This window comes from Daphnia carinata, chromosome 5 (assembly GCF_022539665.2).
Source record: "Daphnia carinata strain CSIRO-1 chromosome 5, CSIRO_AGI_Dcar_HiC_V3, whole genome shotgun sequence".
Lineage (NCBI taxonomy): Eukaryota > Metazoa > Arthropoda > Branchiopoda > Diplostraca > Daphniidae > Daphnia > Daphnia carinata.
In genome coordinates this window covers 3,890,425-3,910,984 of record NC_081335.1, presented here as the reverse complement: position 1 = coordinate 3,910,984, position 20,560 = coordinate 3,890,425, and the positions used below count along the sequence as shown (strand labels likewise).

At 38.1% G+C, this 20,560-nt stretch overlaps 3 protein-coding genes and 4 long non-coding RNA genes across 12 annotated transcripts; 2 read left to right on the top strand and 5 right to left on the bottom strand.

Moving 5' to 3' along the window:
* Window positions 1-3,712: 3,712 nt before the first annotated feature.
* Window positions 3,713-4,646, bottom strand: LOC130696900 (uncharacterized). Of its 2 annotated transcripts, XR_009002744.2 has the most exons (5): window positions 4,570-4,646; window positions 4,371-4,511; window positions 4,117-4,300; window positions 3,961-4,054; window positions 3,713-3,883 (listed from the first exon to the last, which is right to left on the bottom strand). It is a non-coding gene; the product is annotated as an uncharacterized LOC130696900 (long non-coding RNA). The 2 variants fall into 2 exon arrangements; XR_009421043.1 differs by having other exon boundaries at window positions 3,713-4,054.
* Window positions 4,647-5,551: 905 nt separating this feature from the next.
* Window positions 5,552-7,816, bottom strand: LOC130696681 (uncharacterized). Of its 4 annotated transcripts, none has more exons than XR_009002680.1 (9): window positions 7,738-7,804; window positions 7,550-7,622; window positions 7,358-7,423; window positions 7,030-7,170; window positions 6,901-6,948; window positions 6,653-6,693; window positions 6,393-6,488; window positions 6,137-6,218; window positions 5,552-5,946 (listed from the first exon to the last, which is right to left on the bottom strand). It is a non-coding gene; the product is annotated as an uncharacterized LOC130696681 (long non-coding RNA). The 4 variants fall into 4 exon arrangements; XR_009002682.1 differs by having other exon boundaries at window positions 7,362-7,423; XR_009002683.1 differs by lacking the exon at window positions 7,358-7,423 and having other exon boundaries at window positions 7,738-7,756.
* A 180-nt stretch (window positions 7,817-7,996) lies between these two features.
* Window positions 7,997-8,809, top strand: LOC130696689 (uncharacterized). Its single transcript, XR_009002690.2, has 3 exons — window positions 7,997-8,310; window positions 8,474-8,589; window positions 8,674-8,809. It is a non-coding gene; the product is annotated as an uncharacterized LOC130696689 (long non-coding RNA).
* Window positions 8,593-12,507, bottom strand: LOC130696621 (protein zntD-like). Its single transcript, XM_059495319.1, has 8 exons — window positions 12,351-12,507; window positions 11,675-12,082; window positions 11,182-11,452; window positions 10,540-11,093; window positions 10,110-10,471; window positions 9,809-10,030; window positions 9,156-9,751; window positions 8,593-9,091 (listed from the first exon to the last, which is right to left on the bottom strand). Exons 3-7 carry the CDS (start codon window positions 11,374-11,376, stop codon window positions 9,690-9,692), a joined length of 1,395 nt encoding a protein of 464 aa, XP_059351302.1. The 5' UTR covers window positions 11,377-11,452; window positions 11,675-12,082; window positions 12,351-12,507; the 3' UTR covers window positions 8,593-9,091; window positions 9,156-9,689.
* Window positions 12,508-13,670: 1,163 nt separating this feature from the next.
* On the bottom strand, window positions 13,671-14,320 carry LOC130696665 (cleavage stimulation factor subunit 2-like). Its single transcript, XM_057519771.2, has 3 exons — window positions 14,160-14,320; window positions 14,001-14,079; window positions 13,671-13,935 (listed from the first exon to the last, which is right to left on the bottom strand). The coding sequence occupies exons 1-3, from the start codon at window positions 14,173-14,175 to the stop codon at window positions 13,785-13,787; spliced, it is 246 nt and encodes an 81-aa protein (XP_057375754.1). The 5' UTR covers window positions 14,176-14,320; the 3' UTR covers window positions 13,671-13,784.
* Window positions 14,321-17,414: 3,094 nt separating this feature from the next.
* Window positions 17,415-20,507, top strand: LOC130696590 (methionine synthase reductase-like). 2 transcript variants are annotated; one of them, XM_059495486.1, is made up of 11 exons: window positions 17,415-17,628; window positions 17,703-17,746; window positions 17,816-18,371; window positions 18,444-18,581; window positions 18,653-18,913; window positions 18,971-19,207; window positions 19,267-19,437; window positions 19,500-19,711; window positions 19,799-19,895; window positions 19,977-20,202; window positions 20,299-20,507. In XM_059495486.1, exons 1-10 carry the CDS (start codon window positions 17,485-17,487, stop codon window positions 20,190-20,192), a joined length of 2,076 nt encoding a protein of 691 aa, XP_059351469.1. In that variant the 5' UTR covers window positions 17,415-17,484; the 3' UTR covers window positions 20,193-20,202; window positions 20,299-20,507. The 2 variants fall into 2 exon arrangements, with proteins under 2 accessions (XP_059351469.1, XP_057375661.1); XM_057519678.2 differs by having other exon boundaries at window positions 19,977-20,507.
* Window positions 17,606-18,674, bottom strand: LOC130696684 (uncharacterized). Its single transcript, XR_009002685.2, has 3 exons — window positions 18,533-18,674; window positions 17,763-18,223; window positions 17,606-17,707 (listed from the first exon to the last, which is right to left on the bottom strand). It is a non-coding gene; the product is annotated as an uncharacterized LOC130696684 (long non-coding RNA).
* Window positions 20,508-20,560: the final 53 nt, after the last annotated feature.

Here is a 20,560-nt window from a genome sequence, read left to right as displayed (position 1 = left end):
GTGCAGTGTATTGCCAATACAAATTTTGTCTTTTTTAAGGGCAATCCGTTTTACATAAAAAAAAAAAAAAAAATCGCACTTTTTTCTTTTTTTCCGACACGTAGCCATCTACCGCTCAGACTCGTTATTACTGGCGTAGGCAATTTCAGTCCATTGGATGCCATTCACAGTTAGTTCAGTAGCGTGGATGGAGAATAACGCGTGGCTGGAGGAACAATTGAAAAATGGATAAGATAATACTACTAAAGGATGGTAAGTATAAAATTATTATATTGGTTTTCAATTATTAATTATTGTTTATTAGATCAAATTATGAAGCTGCAGGCCCAATTATTGGAACAACACAATATTAGATAACAGCAAAGCTAAGGATGGTAAGGCCTAATACGTAATGATTCTATTTATTTGCTTTTATTCATTTGTGTTTTGTAGCTCAAATTTTGAGTCTACAAGCTCAGCTAAGGGGAAAAGAACAAATTGGAATGGAACAGTTTCCAAACAGTGAAGGAGGGTTTTCCAAACTCATCCCTAACTGAACATGAGGATGAATTGGCATTAGGCGAACACAGTCAGGTACATAAACTTTTCAAATAAGAATCCAAAATAAGTATAGAATTTTAACAAACAATTATTTATTGTTTAGTTATTCAGTCTAACACCTGACAGTGTGTTAAATTTAAATTCTGTTAGTGCTGTACTAAAAGAATTGTTAATAATAAGTCCATGCAGCGAAGGAAGTGAACAATTGTGGGACCGTATTGGGGCTGAAAATGGGTGTGGTACGGAAACCCAGAAACGGCATGAGTTCAACATAAAACATGGATTAGGTACTTTTCGGTTTTTTGTCTATTGAAAAAGTATTTTTAATGCTGTTATTTTGCATTCACAGAATTTTAGTGGTGGTTCAAGTAAAATCTGGAAGTGTTACAGGATTGAAGAGTGAGCCTACAGTTGAAAAACACTGAAGTGCATTACCATTAAGGTATGAGCTGCTTCTCTTGCTAAAGAACAACTTGTCCTTTACGTGCAGAGTGTTGGTGAAGCTGGATACTTAAATGGCCCTAAAAATGTTTCATTCGTTGGCATTGCAGCGATGAACATCATACATGGACTTTTTAGGTATGAAAGGAATTTTCTTGAAAATTTTGAAAATTTATGACAAAGCATTTCTACTGCTTTTTGCCAACCATGTCTAATCTAAAAAAAAAAATTTATCCAATAGGGAAGGATTTTCAGCATACTGGGAACACAACTATCAATAATGCAACATTCTAGGGATGCTATTTTATCATTCAAGAGCCTTGTACAATGATTTTCATCTGCAATTTGTATGGCCTTTCCCAAGCTTCTGCCATAAGTTGAATCTATAAGTCATGTAAGTCACATGAGCAGCAATTGAGATGCTTAATGGTGTTGTTTTTCTTTTCTCACCATAGGTTAATAGTAAAATTGGATCTGAAAAGATTCTTGGTTGGGGCAAGACACTGAATAAATCGTAATGATTGAATGGATGACATGACATTTCTACACTTAATTCGGATTCCCGAGACGGTATTTTATATTTAAAAAATTGAAGTGCATATCTGGGCTCCCTTCCTTTCCGTAGCCCCGTTTCCCCTTGACTCGTAATAAGCCCGTAGGGGGTCATGCCCCTACTGTACGGTATATATAAAAATAACATATACCGAGGTTTGGAGGGCTCTGGCCGGAAAGGGGACGTGGGGTGCCGCTTCGTCCGATGATGTGTTCACGGAGGGTGACGTGGCTGCCCACAAATCCGAACTAAAGGTTAATCGCTCCTGTAAAAATGTTCCAAATCTTCAGCTCTTCTTCCGGCTTCTCTTAGCCAATCACCGGGTAATCTCCCCGGTGGGTCAACAAGGCAGTGTCTCCCCCTGCCTGGGTTGACGGCAACTTTTGAAAGGGTTATTGTGCCTTTTTAAAGTTGCAAAAATAATTGTAATGTGCAGAGTATTGTCAATAAAATTTTTTTTATAAAATATTTTTTGTAAAATTTGTTTCTTTCATTGTCTGTGTAACTGTGTACACACATTACAATTATGAGCTTTTTTTTTTTTTCTTTGCTTTATTATTTTTTGTCACCTTTCATGGTAAGCAGTTTCCATTTGTTTATCGTTTACCTGTAAGTATTCAATTATTACTTATTACACTCTTTGAATTCTTCAACTTAGATTCAAGGAACAACGTGTAATATCTGGATATGTTTTGAAGTAATTTTGTATTTTGTTTTACTCGTATGGGAACCGATCCCCAGACATTCAGCGTGCAACGCCGATGCTCTAACATTGAGCCACGAGATATATCTAAATATTTTATTATTGCATATCATATGTTATCGTCTAGGATGTTTATGCAGTCTTTCACAACTACATGTTTATCTTTCTTTTGCATTCATAAAGTCCATAGCTCTGTGGTAGAGCCTTTAGCTGCGATACCTGTTACCCTGGGTTCAAACCTCAGTAGATGTGTAAAAATGAAGTAGAATAAATGTAGAAGAGTATATTACAGAATTGATTTCAGTTTTATTCTAAGTGTAAATGCAAGTCCACAAGTGACTAGAAAAAAGCCAACTTGACATCATATAATTCATGGCTCATTGGTAGAGCATCGGCGCGGTATGCCGAACATCGAGGGTTCGATCCCTGGATAATAATAGAATGCTTACAGATAAAAGATAAACCAATGGAAACAATACTTACTATCAAAGGTGATAAAAACAAATAAAGCAAAGCAAAAAAAAAAGTTCGTAATTGTAATGTGTGAACACAGCTTACACAGACAATGAAAGAAAAAAATTTTGCAAAAAATATTTTATAAAAAAAATTTTATTGACAATTCTCTGCACAATACAATTATTTTTGCAACTTTAAAAAGGCACAATAACCCTTTCAAAAGTTGCCGTCAACCCAGGCAGGGGGAGACACTGCCTTGTTGACCCACCGGGGAGATTACCCGGTGATTGGCTAAGAGAAGCCGGAAGAAGAGCTGAAGATTTGGAACATTTTTACAGGAGCGATTAACCTTTAGTTCGGATTTGTGGGCAGCCACGTCACCCTCCGTGAACACATCATCGGACGAAGCGGCACCCCACGTCCCCTTTCCGGCCAGAGCCCTCCAAACCTCGGTATATGTTGTTTTTATATATACCGTACAGTAGGGGCATGACCCCCTACGGGCTTATTATGAGTCAAGGGGAAACGGGGCTTCAGAAAAGAAGGGAGCCCAGATATGCACTTCAATTTTTTTAATATCAAATACCGTCTCGGGAATCCGAATTAAGTATAGCAATGTCATGTCATCCATCCAATCAATACAATTTATTCAGTGTCTTGCCCCAACCAAGAATCTTTTCAGATCCAATGTTACTATTAACCTATATTGAGAAAAGAAAAACAACACCGTTAAACACATCAATTGTTGATCATGGAACTTACATGACTCATAGATTCAACTTCTGGTGGAAGCTTGGGAAAGGACATACAAATTGCAGATTAACTTCATTGTATAAGGCTCTTGAATGATAAACTAGCACCTGTAGAATGTTGCATTGTTGATAGTTGTGTTCCCAGGATGCTGAAAATCCTTTCCTATTGGATAAATTTTTTTTTAGATTAGACATGGTTGGCAAAAAGCAGGAGAAATGCTTTGTCATAAATTCAAAAAATTTTCAAGAAAATTCCTTTCATACCTAAAAAGTCCATGTATGATGTTCATCGCTGCAATGCCAACGAAATGAAACATCTTTAGGGCCATTTAAGTACCCAGCTTCACCAACACTCTGAACGTAAAGGACAAGTTGTTCTTTAGCAAGAGAAGCAGAATTATTTGAGGCTTCTAGGTGTGACAGAACTATAAAGGATTGCTGTTATACAGGATTCATTCACACAAGATGGTACTTCTCATTAGACAATGTGCATACTCTATTACTTTACCTTATACCTTAAGGGTAATGCACTTTCAGTGTTTTTCAACTGTAGGCTCACTCTTCCATCCTGTAACACTTCCAGACATGACTTGATCCCCCACTAAAATTCTGTGAATGCAAAATAATAGCATTAAAAATACTTTTTCGATAGACAAAAAACTGAAAAGTACCTAATTCATGTTTTATGTTGAACTCGTGCTATTTCTGGGTTTCCGTACCACATCCATTTTCAGCCCAAATACGGTCCCACAATTGTTCACTTCCTTCGCTCCATAGACTTATTACTAACAATTCTTTTAGTGCAGCACTAACAGAATTTAACTTTAACACACTGTCAGGTGGTAGACTGAATAACTTAACAATAAATAATTGTTTGTTAAAATTCTATACTTATTTTGAATTCTTATTTGAAAAGTTTAGGTACCTGACTGTGTTCGCCTAACGCCAACTCATCCTCACGTTCAGTTAGGGATGAGTTTGGAAAAACCTCCTTCACTGTTTGGAAAGTGTCCCATTCTAATTTGTTTATTTTCCAGTAACTGAGCATGTAGACTCAAAATTTGAGCTACAAAACACAAATGAATAAAAGCAAATAAATAGAATCATTACGTATTAGGCCTTACCATCCTTAGCTTTGCTGTTATCTAATATTTTGTGTTGTTCCAATAATTGGGCCTGCAGCTTCATAATTTGATCTAATAAACAATAATTAATAATTGAAAACCAATATAATAATGTTTATACTTACCATTTTTTTGTTTTATTATCTTATCCATTTTTCAATTGATCCTCCAGCCAGGCGTTGTTCTCCAGCCACGCGTTGTTCTCCAGCCACGCTACTCAATTAACTGCTAATGGGATACAATTAACTGAAATTGCTTACATGCCTGTAATAACGAAACCGACTGATAGATGGCTACGGGTAGAAAAAAGAGAAAAAAGTTTTTTTTTTTTTTTTTTTTTTTTTTTTCCGCATTTTTTTTTTTTTTTTTATGTAAAACGGATTGCCATATTCATGTACCAAGAAATGTTAAATTCAATTTAACCAATTCATCTGTTAGAAATAAGGTCAATAGAAAATTGTTATATTTCAGATGTATATGACCATAATACACTATTTATAATTTAAATCACTTTCAATTGAACTTCATAAAATTAAAATTTGTCTGGTGCTAATTAGACTATAACGGAATGGTGTAATTTGTTCGACTAGCTGTTTAATTTAAACGTCACTCATCTGTCAAGACCTTTCCTTGCGACAAGATGGAAAACAAAGTCATTTGCAAACTTTAAGTTGAAAGGCTTTTAAAAAACTTTCAAATGAATATACTATCTAACATAATAGAATACTTGGTGTTGTATGATCTAACATTGTTTTCGATGTTAGATTATGATTATTTGTATCATTCCTACAAATGTTTGAAGTCATTAAACAAATGTAGGTGTGATTCATCATTAGAAAACACCATTTTCAACATAAGAAACCTCATTAATTTTCCCATAACTCATGCAACAGCCATTATTCTAGGTACACGATAATATCATTATCATGTACATTTAGTAATACATATCTGAAGTAAGTTTAAAACAAATAACAGGATCAGATTAACTTGACAACTGTGTATAAAATCATAAAAGGTGTGCTAAATGCAGTAATAAACAAACACCAGTACAAAGTATTCAGCAAGACGGAGACGTTCTACACGGGAGACGGAGACGTTCTACACGGGAGACGGAGACGTTCTACACGGGAGACGGAGACGTTCTACACGGGAGACGGAGACGTTCTACACGGGAGACGGAGACGTTCTACACGGGAGACGGAGACGTTCTACACGGGAGACGGAGACGTTCTACACGGGAGACGGAGACGTTCTACACGGGAGACGGAGACGTTCTACACGGGAGACGGAGACGTTCTACACGGGAAACGGAGACGTTCTACACGGGAAACGGAGACGTTCTACACGGGAAACGGAGAAGCCACTGCATTTCAGAACCTAGGTAAAAAAAATTAATTAGAAACTTGTAACTGTAAAAATTTCTCAAAACTATGATAGCAATCAATCCATATAGCTCCGCAGAAATTCCATATGCTTTAGCACTTTTCTCTACCAACTTTCCAATTAATACGGGAAGCCAGACTATCACTGTGCAAATTATACACACCTTTCGGGCAAAGTAACATACCTATCATTGTAAGATCCCAGTATGTAGCCAGTTTCGTCTCCAATCCCACGATAGAACCGCCCAACACCGTTCAGTCGGAATGCTAAAGAAAAGATAGTATTAATAACGGGTTAGTGTATCCGAATCTAATGCAATCCATGATACAAACACGAAGAAAGCATTGGATACGGAGATTCATGTACGAGATAAATAGAACTCGACCTCCACAAGAAGGCCAAGTGTGCTAATCTCAAATTTAGTGATATAGAAAACGTACCTGTATGCCCGAGCTGCAGATGGGTAAACAAGATGGAAACGCACCAACCATCCCTTTAAAACTGTGACGAGACTGCCCGAACTGCATAATGAAGCCCTACCGAAAACATATTGTAGTGTCAACTTCTGACCAAATGAACACCAAGCTCATTTAGAGGATGAGTTACGCGTCAATTTATGAGAACTTTCAAACACCAATGAAAAGTGGAAAGCAATGGTGGGGTAAGATTCTCAAATGGAAAAATGTAACATAAAACTCACCGGTAAAGCAATAGACTCCACACCTGACTAATCACAAAGACCTGCAAAGAAAACATCAAAAGTAAGCAACACAAGCATAACCGTAAGTTGGTATCTGTCGGCAGTGTTCTAGAAGGCACACTTCAATTTCTCGAAGTCACCAGCTGGTAACCGCAAGCATTATTCTAGCATCATTGCAAACGTGAAAACTCAAACTGTAGAGTATTCACCGATCGGCGATGCAAGTAGCCCAAGGTTAAACAACTCACCACGTCACAGCAGCAGCAGGCAGAACGGCCCCATGGAACAGGAGGAACCTAAAACGAAATGAAAGGTATGGTAAAGATGCCAACAAAGATCCATCGTCAATGCAACAACAAACAGAGGCACAGACTTACCATAAAAGACGATCATGATCACAGAATGAACTTCGAACCAACAAAATCTGGCAAGCACCTTGTAGCCCTACGTCATGGAAGAACAGAAAACCAACGCCAAAGGACAGCTCTTAGCAATAGCAGACACAGCTGACAGAACACCTGGAAAATCAAAAATAGCTTCAGCTTCACTAGCAATACTTAAGACAAATGCCAAAAAAGAAAATTTCAGAACGAATTAACCATCACCAGATGTTCAGACAGTAATTACCATCATATACTTTATAGGGTCATCATACTACTACTATCATACTACTATCATAAATCCAACTTTATAAACTGATTTCACCTACTTATCCCCCCTTAAGGCATTCTTCCAACATAATCCATCTATTTTACCATAGGATTTATGCAACTGTAACAAATAATTTAGAAACATTAATATCACTCATATTTTCACATTAACAAATGCATATAATAACAACGTGAAATTAAGCTTATAAATTTGGTATACTTAAACCAATTCGCAATTTTTCCTTACAAGTTCATAACAGAAACTAGCGGTACCACGTGGCCCGAACGTCAGAATGGTACAAATGTCAAGGGAGGAAACACTATGAAAAAATTCACAGTGCAAAGTATGATTCAGCACAGCAAAATTTAATTTTCAGAAAACATCGACATAGAATACCAAAAATTGACAAATACAAAGAAGAATTCTCAACTTACTCTATTGAATGGAATCCCGTCATTCACTGTTGAATTATTCTTACCTCCGAGAGAATTTATACGCCAGCAACTCAGTACTTTGCCAGTTTGCCTGTCGGCTTCGCCACAGCATTGTCATACCGTTTGCAAAATCTTAGAAATTAATACATGAAATATTGTTGCGGAAAACGTTGTCATACTTTCCAATCCCATATCGGAAAGCGAACCAAGAAAAATAAAGATTTCGCAAATCTATTAATCAAGATATAGGAGACTATAGACCCTTATACTTTGGTATTAATTATGTACTATGTGTGACATGTGAGTGGGCACATAATGTCTTAGCCAAATTCCTACAACAAGTTAGAGAATCATTTTAGAACTTCAAATAGCAAGTAGAAAGAAAATCACTCTTTAAATTCTAGAAAGTCTTGTTGAAGCTGTCAAGCTGGCTTTTGGCCTTAAGTTTGTGTTGTTAACACCATTTGTGGTGAAATTAAAACTGAATAAGTATGTCAGTATTATCCGATTCCAAGTGAACCTGTGTATCCAAAGAAGAAAAGGCTTGAACTATAAATGCTGAGGAGGTTAAAGGTGAAACCAAGAAATTTTTGTTTGATAAAAAAGAAGATATAGATCTTGTTGTCTGTTTGAAGCTTGTAGTTGGCCTACAGCTGGTGTTACATGTTACTTTGTGCTACAATATTTTTTGCATTTGATTCCTAAATGTATTTTATAAAGGTGACTTTTGCTGCAGGTTCATTCCCACCCCTTTTTGCAAATGCTTATTAGAAAACATCGAAGGACTTTTCTTAATATGCAAGTACCAGTTTGAACTGGGAAATAAATAGCCTAACAAGATAAGGACAAAAGGTATATTGGGATAATTTTGTTGTCATATTAAATCTGTACAAAACAATTTTTTACAGCTTTATGCTTTGAACCATTGATCAGTAGATTTCATAACAACTGTTTCTCTGCCATCACTATCATGGATTCGGAATTCTTCAGAAACTGGCACCCATTTGATACTGAGGCCATAACAAATAGTATCCATCACACTCCAACCATAATTCATCTTATAGCAGTATTCATAAATTTTGGATCCCGAAACATCGTTTTCGATCATGTCAACAATCTCGGGAGCGAAAAGGAGAGCTTCTATTCGGTGTTCTGAGTACCAGCCGAGGCCGTGATGTGGTTGATAGATAACAGCCACCTTTCCATCACGTATCACCCGTGGGGCCCGTGGGATAATGCGTGAGTTATTATTGAAAAGTGAAGTGGATATGGAGGTCTCTGTATTTTGCCCAATCTTCCTCTTTTTATTGGCTGAATCAGAGTTAATTGCGGGGGATACTTCTATATCCATTTCCTAGAATAATAAGAATACACAAATCGGTATTACGTGTGTAGTGCAAATGTCAACAATCTATTACCTTTTATGTTTTCACTTTTCTTTTTGGAAGAACACCGTTATCCTAAAGTTTGACTTTCTCTTTTCCTTGCTCAAGAAACAATGCTCAATCCTTTTTTGCGCTGCCTGTCATTACAGCAACGTAGGTGATCGTTTGATCAACGTATGTTTACCACAGTCTCAGATGATTCATCGGCATCACTGTTGTTGCGCTAAGCTTCTACAATCAATAGGTAATTCTTGTGGTGTGTGGAAAAATATATAAACATGTCCTGGTGTAATAAAAATTTATATTGCCTGGCTCCGAGTTTATTTCGTAGTTTTGCATAGGAGAGTTTTGCATTGTTGTGGTTAACTTTTTTTTTAACGAGATAATATAGGAATGCTATTAACTTAGGTATAGTTACGTGTCATTAGGTTATTTCGGTATTGTTTTCGACGCACACCAACGGATTTGCATTTCATTTCTGTTTACATAGGTTAAATCTTTAAAAGGAAGCAAAAGGTAAGTAAGGTGTTGAATTTGTAGAACTGAATGAATAACTTCAATTTGCAGTTACGTTTCCCGAATGGTGACGTTTGATTTCGAATGGTCCAATTCGAAATCCGGTTCAGTAGCTAAAGAAAATGTTGGTCAATAATTGATAGCCCACGCTACTGTAACTATAATTTTACCTAACATTTGCAATCCCATGATTGCACAGAATCCGAAAACAAGTAATATCCATTGAATCAATCCAACGATGGATTTCGATCGCTCTCGCTCGAGAATTTCGAAAAAAGCTACGTAAAGTATGGTTCCACAGGCAAGACCTTGCATAATCAACGAACTCAAGGAATCGTCAAGATTTTCTTCGCGAGAGCTAGTGATAGTCATAAAGATACCAATGCCAATTCCTAGTAGGTCAGAAATAAATTTTTCATTAACTTTTTCGATTTAAAAAACCATACTTAAGCAGTTAAACTCTCTATTTACCTAATGGAGTGACGAGAGAAAAGACAAGGATGTAAATAGTATGTCTGAGTAATGAGATTCCACTAGTGGAGAACTCGAGGCCCACACAAAAGGAGATCACGAACTTATGACTGGCCACAGCAGCAAAAAGCTGCAAAACGCCAGATTGATTCTTTTGCAGACCGACGGCTACACCTTCCAGGATTTCGTGTAGTGACAGAGCAACGATAAAAAGTAATCCGCGGAGCGGAGCTCCGACGCAGTGTCCATTCTCCATCATCAATCCATGATGGTGATGCAAGTCGTGGCTGTGTTGACCGCTCGACAGTGAACGTTTTTGAAAAAAATCATCCCCGTCTACCGTCCAGTGTGACGGTTTTGAGCTATCATCAGAAAAACAAAAATTTATTTCAATGTAAAATTTTCGTGGCAAAGAATAACATTATGATACTTTTGATTTCCACAGCGTAGATTACAATTCACCAGATGGTTTTCTCCTACGTGCTCGAGGTCACGCTTTGCGTGATTCTTCTGGCTATCTACGGTTCCGAATGTTCCGTAGCCATCGTTCCTTTCAATCGGGTCGAGGTGGCGAATTGCAGTGCTCGTCCCTTCGGCGGGAGGGCATGTTTTCGAAGAACATTCTCCTCCTTCAGTGACATCACGACAAAACTCCTTGACGTCGCAATCCAATTGGCAAATAGTGCTGTCTTGGCATGACGCTTCGTTATCCGCATTTTGACACCCGGATGGCTCGCAAGGTGGAGCTGGACCTTCAAGACTAACGGGGCAACCCCGAATAGATACTGCACGGTGAATGGATACGTCTGTTTCGTTATGGGCGTGACGATCAGCCATCAGATGGGCCAGTTCTTCCACAAAGTAGACAAGAAAGAAACCAGCGCAGATGACAACAATGCCAAGAGGGAGGTTCACGTCGATGTCGTTTTCCTTTGTATACCTCTGCCATCCTTCATGGACTTCAGGCAACAGATGAAGGAAACCCTAAAATGAACAACAGAAAATGCTTAAAGACTTTTGTCTTTTGCTACAGCTGCCTAGAAGGACACATGTTGGGAAGTGATTTGCTTACCGTTCCCATTAATACTCCTCCGCCAAAACATAAGATCCCTGAAAGAGCTGTTCGAGTGAACGCCGACATGGCGTTCCCGGTCGATGACATTGTCAAACCAAGCTTCTTTACAATCAGTATTGGTAATAAACCAAGGAGAATTGAAACTAATCCAAGGACAGACATTGTCAAGAATTTCGCTTCCAGTAAATTCATTTTGATTTCATACGATGATTGAGCACGAAGGAATGAATAGTACCGGGGCCAAGCAACACCTTAGCACAGAAAATCTCTGAAAAGCCGAGAAAAACAAAATGGAATTCATTGGATTTGGTGATTCAAAAGGGAGGTCAAATGTAAACAGGAATCAGAACAAATTAAGAAAAAAGGTATACGTTTAACATTATGCAACGTAAACAAACATGGCCGTTACTTGAAGTTGCATAATATTAGAAATACATAGACGTAGAAACATGAAAAAGAAACTAAATTTATAAGGTTTTAATCTCGTTACCTCATGGGTTTTTACTAGTTCAGTTTTCTGGAAACTGGGAATCCAAATAAACACGGAAAGCCACAAGCAAGTAGTGTCGTGCTCACAGTTGCTATGGTACTATCCAGTCAGAGGATTGAATCACAATAAACTGAGTGGTCTAAAACACTCTGCTAGACGTGTCCACTATTTTCCATTTCTTCTGACATTCCCAAGAGATGGGACAACAGGGCACACAAGAGAGCGCCCCGAGATCCCACCTGTGAGATATCTAGATACATTTGGCGACCTTGTGAATCCACCTTGGCAAGGAAACGTTTTCTTTCTATAAACATTCCATGCTGTGCACTGTGGCCCCATCCTTTTCAAACACGTGGGGGATCTTGGTACTGTATAGCTGGTTGTTGGATGATGATGCAAACGTGAGACCTGTTGACACAAGAAGAGGTGCATGACGTCATGCGTAGCTGCATTTCAGTCAATGACATTTCTTTTAGTTGCCATTCCCCTGGGTTGCTATTTTCTGCATTTAGTTATCGACTGTAAACTAAAACCCTATGGATTCAAAGTTCGTTTTAGGTACAGAAATCGGAACTATGTTCAATAGCAACCCATTCAAGAGATCTCACATGACAGACGGTTGTAATTTTTTTTTTCACCCGCAAATTTTTGATAATGCTGAGAATGAGAGACTTACTTCACGAGTTGATATCCAAATAGTTGAGGGCGTAAATTTTCGGAGATTAAAATTGAGAAAACAATTTGTAAAACAAAATTTCACAATCACGCTCGACATGTGATAAGCCACTGAATGAATTTATCTTGAAGAAGTGGTCTGCACTAGCCACACACGTGAAATGGATATCTTTGAATTACAATAAAGCCTCAACACTGATAAATATTTTAAGATAGGTAGATCATCAAATTGCACTGATACTATCAAAGGGTTAAGTCTGGTGTTGTTCTTGTAAGAAAGTATCGCGAAAGACTTGAGTGCACATGTGTCAATCGGGTAGTCAAGATAACTTGTGAGTGATTATTCTTGCTGGGCTGCCACGATTAGTGTCAGCGGTCTCAGTCTGGATCTTTCACCGGGTAAAACTACACAGAATTTTTAAAAATAATAATTTAACATAGTGATAATTAATTAATTAGCAAAATTAAAAAACTTAATAGAAGTGCCAAAATGAAGCTCGCAACGTTTAGATATCGCATGGCAAAGTTTTGCTGGAGCAGTTGCACATTGATAATAGCGTTGAAACCTGGAAGCTTTTCATTTTGCTTAAGGGAGAGCGGTTAAATCCTTCCTGAAATTCAACAAATTGGACATCAGCCCAATTTAATCCACGTCAGCTTTCGCTCGACGTAAAGGATGCACATGGTGAAACTATTTATAGAAACGTAAGATAAGTCTTTGTTACGTATGTATAATGACAGAAGAACTCTTGCAGAAGTTTACTCACTGTTATCCTGTAAGATTATTCAGACATTTCGCCTGAATCAAGCAACAGCAATTGGCTGGAAGAACCGTCACAACCGTTTCGAGGACCTGGATAGGTAAATAAGTAATGATACTAAGGATATCAATTTTTACTAGTAAATCACTTGTCTAATACCTGAGGGAACTACTAACCTTGAAACTAATGCTGTTTTATACAGTAAAGCATCGGTAGTAATCAAGTTTTAAACGTAGCTAGTTTACTTAAAGAAGCTTATTTTAATTGACGACATTGCCTCGTTTATTATGCGGGTATATAAACCGAACAAATAAGCATGTGAGAATGTTGAACTGGACCACGTGTAGCAAAAATTTTCCGTACACTCACTAAAGATTCAAGTGCCAAGTCAAAACAAGTTCAACAAGGTCAAGTAAACCCTCATAACCAAATCCAAGCCACGTCAGAAAAAGGAGACAAAACTAATCATCCGAAGTATTGTGAAAATATCTCAAAAAGAATGGATAAAATGAAGTGACAGTTGGGATGCCAAGTGGACATTAAAACTGCAAAGGGACAGAAAAAAGAATTGATTTATTGGATCCTTTTAAACATTTTTCTTGATCTTAATAGAAATGGAGACGCAGCTTGGACAGCAGAGCAATCTTCTGTGGTGCAGTTGACTCAAAAGTGCTTTACTTTCGGTTGGCGGAGTCAACTCGCAGACTTCTGCCATTGAGCTCATAGCCATTGAGGTTTCTCATGGCAGTCTGAGCAGAGTCTGGGCTCTGGAATTCACAGAAGCCAAAACCCCTGGAACGGCCAGTCTCGCGATCTTGGACAATCCTATATTTATAAAATGTATGCAATGTAGAAGCATAAGACGCCATTGAATAAAAGAATTGATTTACCTGAAGGAGACAACTGGGCCGGCCTCGCTGAAAATGGCCTTAAGCTGATCCTCGGAGACGCCATAAGGAATGTTACCAACTAATTCATTTGACACAAGTTAATAATGACACACAACGAGAATATAATAAAAAGGACGTCAAACAATAAATTCAACTTACCGAATACTGATGCCATTGTTGATTGGGATTAAGACTTCAAGACTTGAAACAAGACAAAGACAAGGAGTGTACAGATGCTCTGCGTGGATAGAACGGTTGTGGGAAAGAACCACGCCGAGAGTCGAAGCTGAAAACTTGGGGGAAGGGGATGGGAAAATGTCGGAAGCTCCGGCGCTGCCTCCCAAACTTATTTCTTATACGCTTTTGACGTTTTCGATCATTGTCACCAACAAAAAAGACTAATATGAAAGAAAATACGAAAGAAATTTTGCCACTAATTATAATTTTCTCAATAATGTTACATTTTTTGTGTGATTAATTTGTTTGATTTAAGTTCCAACGTTAAAAAAACAGCGTCGACTTCCGTCTCGAACAAAAAAAAATTTAATAGTAGCCTTTTAAAGTGTTTTGATATATAGCAAATTTAATTTGAAGCCAATAAATATATTGCATAAAATATTTTAAAAGTGGGAAACATTAACAATGGTAAAAAAAAAAAAAACTAATTGAAAGGACGCCTTCTGTCCTCTAGCGGGCAATAAGTAAACAAAAGCAGCCTAGCGGGCAGATTTGAAGTTGGCCAATATTCTCTTTCTTGACCGGTAGATGCTAGACATATTTTGCCACCACACTGTTGTTGTATTTAATTTCATTGAAGCGGTAATCTGTTCAAATGCATTCGCTTTAAACCAACGTCGATCTGATGAAGCCTTTCGGAGAAAACCATCCCAAAATAGAGAGAAAATTCCTTCCAATCGATCACCGTAGTGCCAGCATATTTATTTAAATTTTAGATAATCTTACTTTATTCGAAACACAATACGGTTAATTTTAATTCATTGTAGTGGAAATGATTGGTAAATCAAACAATGTCATACAAACAGATCAGGATGAGCAATACGTATACCTGACATTGGTTCGGGCACGAGAGGCTTTGATCAACTGCGAATCATCAACAGTAAAAGCATGCTGGTATTCTTTCCATCAAAGCACCACAATATCCATTTGTTCTCGTTCCACCTTCGATCCCCCATCCAGTAAACAAATGTTGCCTTTGATGAGGTTCGAAAGAGAACAGAATTCAATTGGTGCTTTATATTGGTTTGGTTGGGTACAAAAATTTTTAAACAAAAGGTGATATTTTCAAAGGAAAAAGCGATTTCTATCAAAGACTAGAATACCCAACAAGCCGTCCATTATCACACACATCGCAGTCGTAGAGATGATTCCTTTCAAAACCTTTGAAAACTTGCCACAATACCGACAAGGGTGATTTTGCCAAAAGCAGGTAGACATGACATTCTACCCGATGGTCCAAAAACTGTCAATCGGAATGAATAATTTTTTGCTTCAAGTCAAACACAACGTCGTAAATCCGTCAGACCTGTCCGGAATATCTAGGCATGAAAATGTTCGCAGGTCAGCTAAAATGCCGTACGATTTCGCGAAATGCTCGCCAAAGGACTTGTGATCCAAATGTCGATCTAAGAATGCATATGTCTTGTGCTATTCAAAAGAAATTCCAATTTCATTGCAATCCATCCGCATTTCAGGGAATGATCCTTTTATCCATAAACTTGGCGTCCAACAGAAGTTTTCCTACAACCAAATTTCTCTGCCTCCTTTTTGTGAAACAGCATCTGCAAGAACCAAGCATTAGGGTTTCTTTTAAATTAGGCGACAAATATCATTAACGTGGCGCCCCGTGGTGGCCCTCATACTGGAAAATGGGGCAGAACGAATGAAGAAATTCAACTTTCAGTTTGTGGTCAAATTACCTGATGTCCGAAGAATCCCGTAAAGGAAAGATCGCGTGGCTTTTACAATTTCGTTTAAGCCGGCAAAGTAGATGTTCTGTAAATTATACATTCTTCCAATGTGGTCCTTCGTGACTTATCTACGTTAAAATCTATTCACGTGCATCTATGGTGAATATAAAGAACCGATCTTGACGGGATGGTGAATCATTTTTGGACCAGGCAGTGGGAAAAATTGTTCTCTCTTTTCATCGTTCCACACGTTTCTTCAGAAGAGGTTCAGCTGTGTAGATTAGAGTATTTTTTACGTTATTGATACGAACTTTCCTTTTATAACAACTAGTCACGCGAAGAACATAATCATACAAACATACACTTCGTGCCGTTGTGTCGAAGTTTATGCGAAAGATTTTACGGGCGGAGCTGGCAGTCATCCGTTATTGATGGTATTGATGTGTAATACGCCTGCAGCCTGTGGAAAGAAAATCAAGCAATCAGATGCATCGTAAATAACCAATGAGATACATCCTTAAACGTTTTCAAAGCTATAACACAAAAGCGAATTCAGCATAAATCGTGCCTTTTCACATTTTTTACTTCTATATTTACACTTTTAGAATGGGGAATTTTCCAGGAAATTTCCAGAAAAAAAGGGGCATTCGCAGCAAACGAACCATATGTTAGAAGACTAACTGCGTGCTTCTGCATTCGTTTCGGGTGGGATAAAGAAGTAAAAGGAACAAAATATATCGCATGTACCATCCGTGGTAATAACTAGAGAAGACACCGACTTACAAACAGCTATAAATTCAAGGTTAGCCAAAAGTCAGGGAACTCGTAAACGTAGCAGTCCCGAGAGCCAAAGAGTAAAGGAAACATTGAAAAACACGGCCATGTTTAAGCCTTTCTTTACCACGCAACATGCTTTGTAAGCGCCCGGCTGTTGGAATTTTCTTTTCACCGCAGCTTGTAATGGCGCCGCACAATACCAGGAATTGCTCTTTCTCTCTCATTCGAGCAAGCTATTTTACCAGTATCAACACGCCTCTAAACCAAAGTTTAATTGCTTGTATTTGCCGCACTGAGAAAGGCTCTTTTCCCTCTTTCTTTTGTGTACAGGAAATGGGCAACATTTTTGTTGCTACATGGTCGTGTACACTGTTTTAATTCCTGACTTATTTAACTTTTGAATTTTCAATAAATCAGAATTTTAGAGCTGCCAAAGAAATTTAGGTATTTTTACTATGGTAGTTAAGAACTGTTACCAAAAATTGTCGAATTAAGGCCCACCACATGAAAAGTGGCCGTCATTGGTTTTCATGGTCTTGCACTATTTCCGATGTTTCTTTTACAATACTTCTGAAGCTGGCCAGCATCACTAAAACAAGCTTTTTTCCTAAACTCTTTTTGCAAAATCACATGAAAAGATTCAGGTTTGATTTTCCATCACTATGTAGGCTCCAGCTAGTTCCCACCACGACTTAGAAAACATAAGCAGACGAAAATTCTGTTATTTCCACGTGTCACTTGTAGTGTTGAACAGTTACATAATTTAAAAAAGAGTTGAAATGGCTCCCAAACGTTGTAATCTGTTGTTAATTTATGGTTCTCAAACTGGGCAATCAAAGTCGATTGCCGAGGACATTAAAACAAAAGCTGAATCGTTGAATTACGACGTCGAAATGATGTCCATGGATGACTCAGTTGAAAAGGTTTTATTATCACATTGTTTGCATGTTTTGTTGTGATTTGTTACAAAGTAGTATTTGCTCATCAACTATTTCAGATTCCCTGGAAAGAATATAGATTTCTCATCATCATTACATCTTCGTAAGTTTTTCATTACCATTTTGGTGCATCTCAGCAAAGTGCAATAAGGAAAAAATTAAAATTTGCCAGGACTGGTGATGGAGATCCTCCTGAAAATGCAGGCATTTTTTGGAAGAAGATTAGATCAAAGAACTTGGAAAATGATTACTTGTGTCATTTGGTGTATGCTCTGCTCGGTTTGGGTGACACAAACTACACAACGTTTTTGGGCTATCCCAAGAGTGTTGAAAAGCAACTTCAAAAACTTGGAGCGAAGCAATTTTACAAATCAGGATGGGCAGATGATGCTGTAGGACTGGAGATTGTGGTTGATCCATGGATTGAAAACTTATTGCCTGCTCTAGAAAATCAAATATTAAATCCTCAAACTTTGCCTGACACTATTCCAGCATCTGATATTCCCGTGGAGCAGTCATCCATTACCATTACCCCAGAACTTGCAGTAGTTCCTGAAGTTGAAAAGCAATTGACTGTGTCCTATAAGAAACAGGAAGAAGAACTGGAAAAATGTATTTTAGGATTGTCAAATTTAAAAATGTCTGCATCTCCACTTAGCGAATGTGATCTGAAGGTCCCCGTTCTTCCTGTGTCATATTTGGAATTGAAATTCAATTCTGAATTGATAGTAAGTTTAGTCAACTTCAAAGTTTACGTCACAGGTAGTAAATAAAGAATTTTTTTTCCAATTTTTCTTTAGTTTTTCCCCGAAGACGTTTTACGAAAACCGATGCCTTCTTCCAGAACCCCCGTCTTCCAAGCAAAAATCAAAAGTCTGAAACAACTCACCAGCGAAAAAGCAGCAAAAACCACTTTGGAAACAACGTTGGAATTCTCTGTAAAGTATCTTCAAATCTCGTGTTCCCCGTCGGATAAAATATGCTTGCTAACACGTGTGGTTACATGTAGCCAGCTGAAATCGAATACCAACCCGGAGACTCGATCGGTGTTTGTTGCGCCAACTGCTCAGAAGAAGTGGACGCACTCCTTCACAGGTTAAATATGACTGATCAAGCTGATATACCATTCAAATTAAGAGTCAAAGAAGAATTTGCTACAATGAAATCTGGAACCAAACCAAAATATGAAGTCCCTTCTCACTTACCCAATTTAGCAACATTAAGATTTGTCTTGACTCGATGTTGCGAGATACGGAGCGTACCTCGTAAAGTAGGCAAATTATACCTTTTCTTTTATCCAATGCTTTTATAGAATAACGATTTTTAGGCACTTATTCGGATTCTAGCCGAATTTTCATCTGACGATGTTGAAAAACGTCGACTCTTGGAACTCTGTAGTCTTCAAGGATCTAACGATTATACGAGGCTTGTCCGTCAGCCCGAGCTCAATGTTTTGGATTTTCTGAATACGTTCGCTTCTTGCCATCCTCCTGTCGAGCGTCTACTGGAACAATTGCCTCGCCTATTGGCACGACCTTATTCATTAAGCTCGTCACCGTTAAAAGTAACACTAACTTGAAATATTCTCTTTTAACTACTAACGCATCATCATTGATGGCACAGGATCCAAAATCGGCAAGTTTTGTTTTCAATGTCGTTGAGTTTCCTGTTCAAGACGGAAGGACATACGAAAGAAAAGGAGTCGCAACTGGCGAATTATCCCGAATGTTTGATAAAATCAAGACTGGCTCTACCGATTCTGTTGGCTCCAATGGAAATGGCCGTGCATTTTCCGTAAATGGCTTTACGTTGTTCCATCACCCGTCCTTTTTAACGCTGTTGGATTTCGTTTCCAGTTGTCCGTATTCTTAAGAACCAACAGCGGATTCTCCTTACCGAAGAGCTCAGAAACTCCACTAATTTTGATCGGACCAGGTACAGGAGTGGCGCCTTTCTTAGGATTCCTAGCTCACAGAGAGGAGCTGGTGAAAAGGGACCCTAGTCTTACTTGCGGACCTATATGGCTCTTTTATGGTTGCAGGAATAGAGATCAAGATTACCTCTTCAAGTACGTTTTGTTCTTACCGTACACGTAATCCTTACTTTTTCCCATAACTTCTTAAAAGAAACACTTGCGTGTGCTTCACGATCGTAGGGACGACCTGGAAAGATGGCATTCGATAGGGATCTTGACAAGATTGCTCGTGACGTTTTCTAGAGAGAATAAACCTTCTCAACCTAAATACGTCCAGGTAGGAGAAAGTGAATAAGCTTCTTTACTTTATCGAGTTGCTGTTAACTTATTTTTTTTTTTAAAATAATTTATCTTACAGGATTTGATTCAGGTGTATGCCGTTTCACTGGTGAAGTTGATTGAGAAGGGCGCTTGCGTGTACGTTTGCGGCGATGCCAAAAACATGGCCAAAGATGTTATGCAAGCATTCACCGCTGCATTCCAAACTGCTCGTCAACTGGACGAGGAACAAGCGAAAAAGGCTGTTGTTCAACTCCAAATCGAAAAGCGATATTTGCAAGATATCTGGACTTGAGAAATGCCCAGTTTTCAGGTCACGTTTTCTTTTTAGTTTTTAGATCATATTAGTTAGCCTCTTTCACCCCACTAACGGGCCCAGCCCTTACGACGCTTTACGATAGTGTTTCAATGACCAAAATGCTCCGGTTGTGCCAAAAAGGAACCTGACCGATATGCTGCGTGTTTGTCAGACAAAGGACACGTATATTTTTTTTGTTTTTTGTGACATACACACATACGAATGAAGTGAAAAAAAAAAAAAATGGAAACTGTACAGTTACATACAGTGAGAAGAGAAGACGTTGAAGCCTAATTAAATTTTAAAAAACTGGTTGTCGACATAGAGAATTCATTATTATTATTTTTGTTTCTATATAGAGTGAA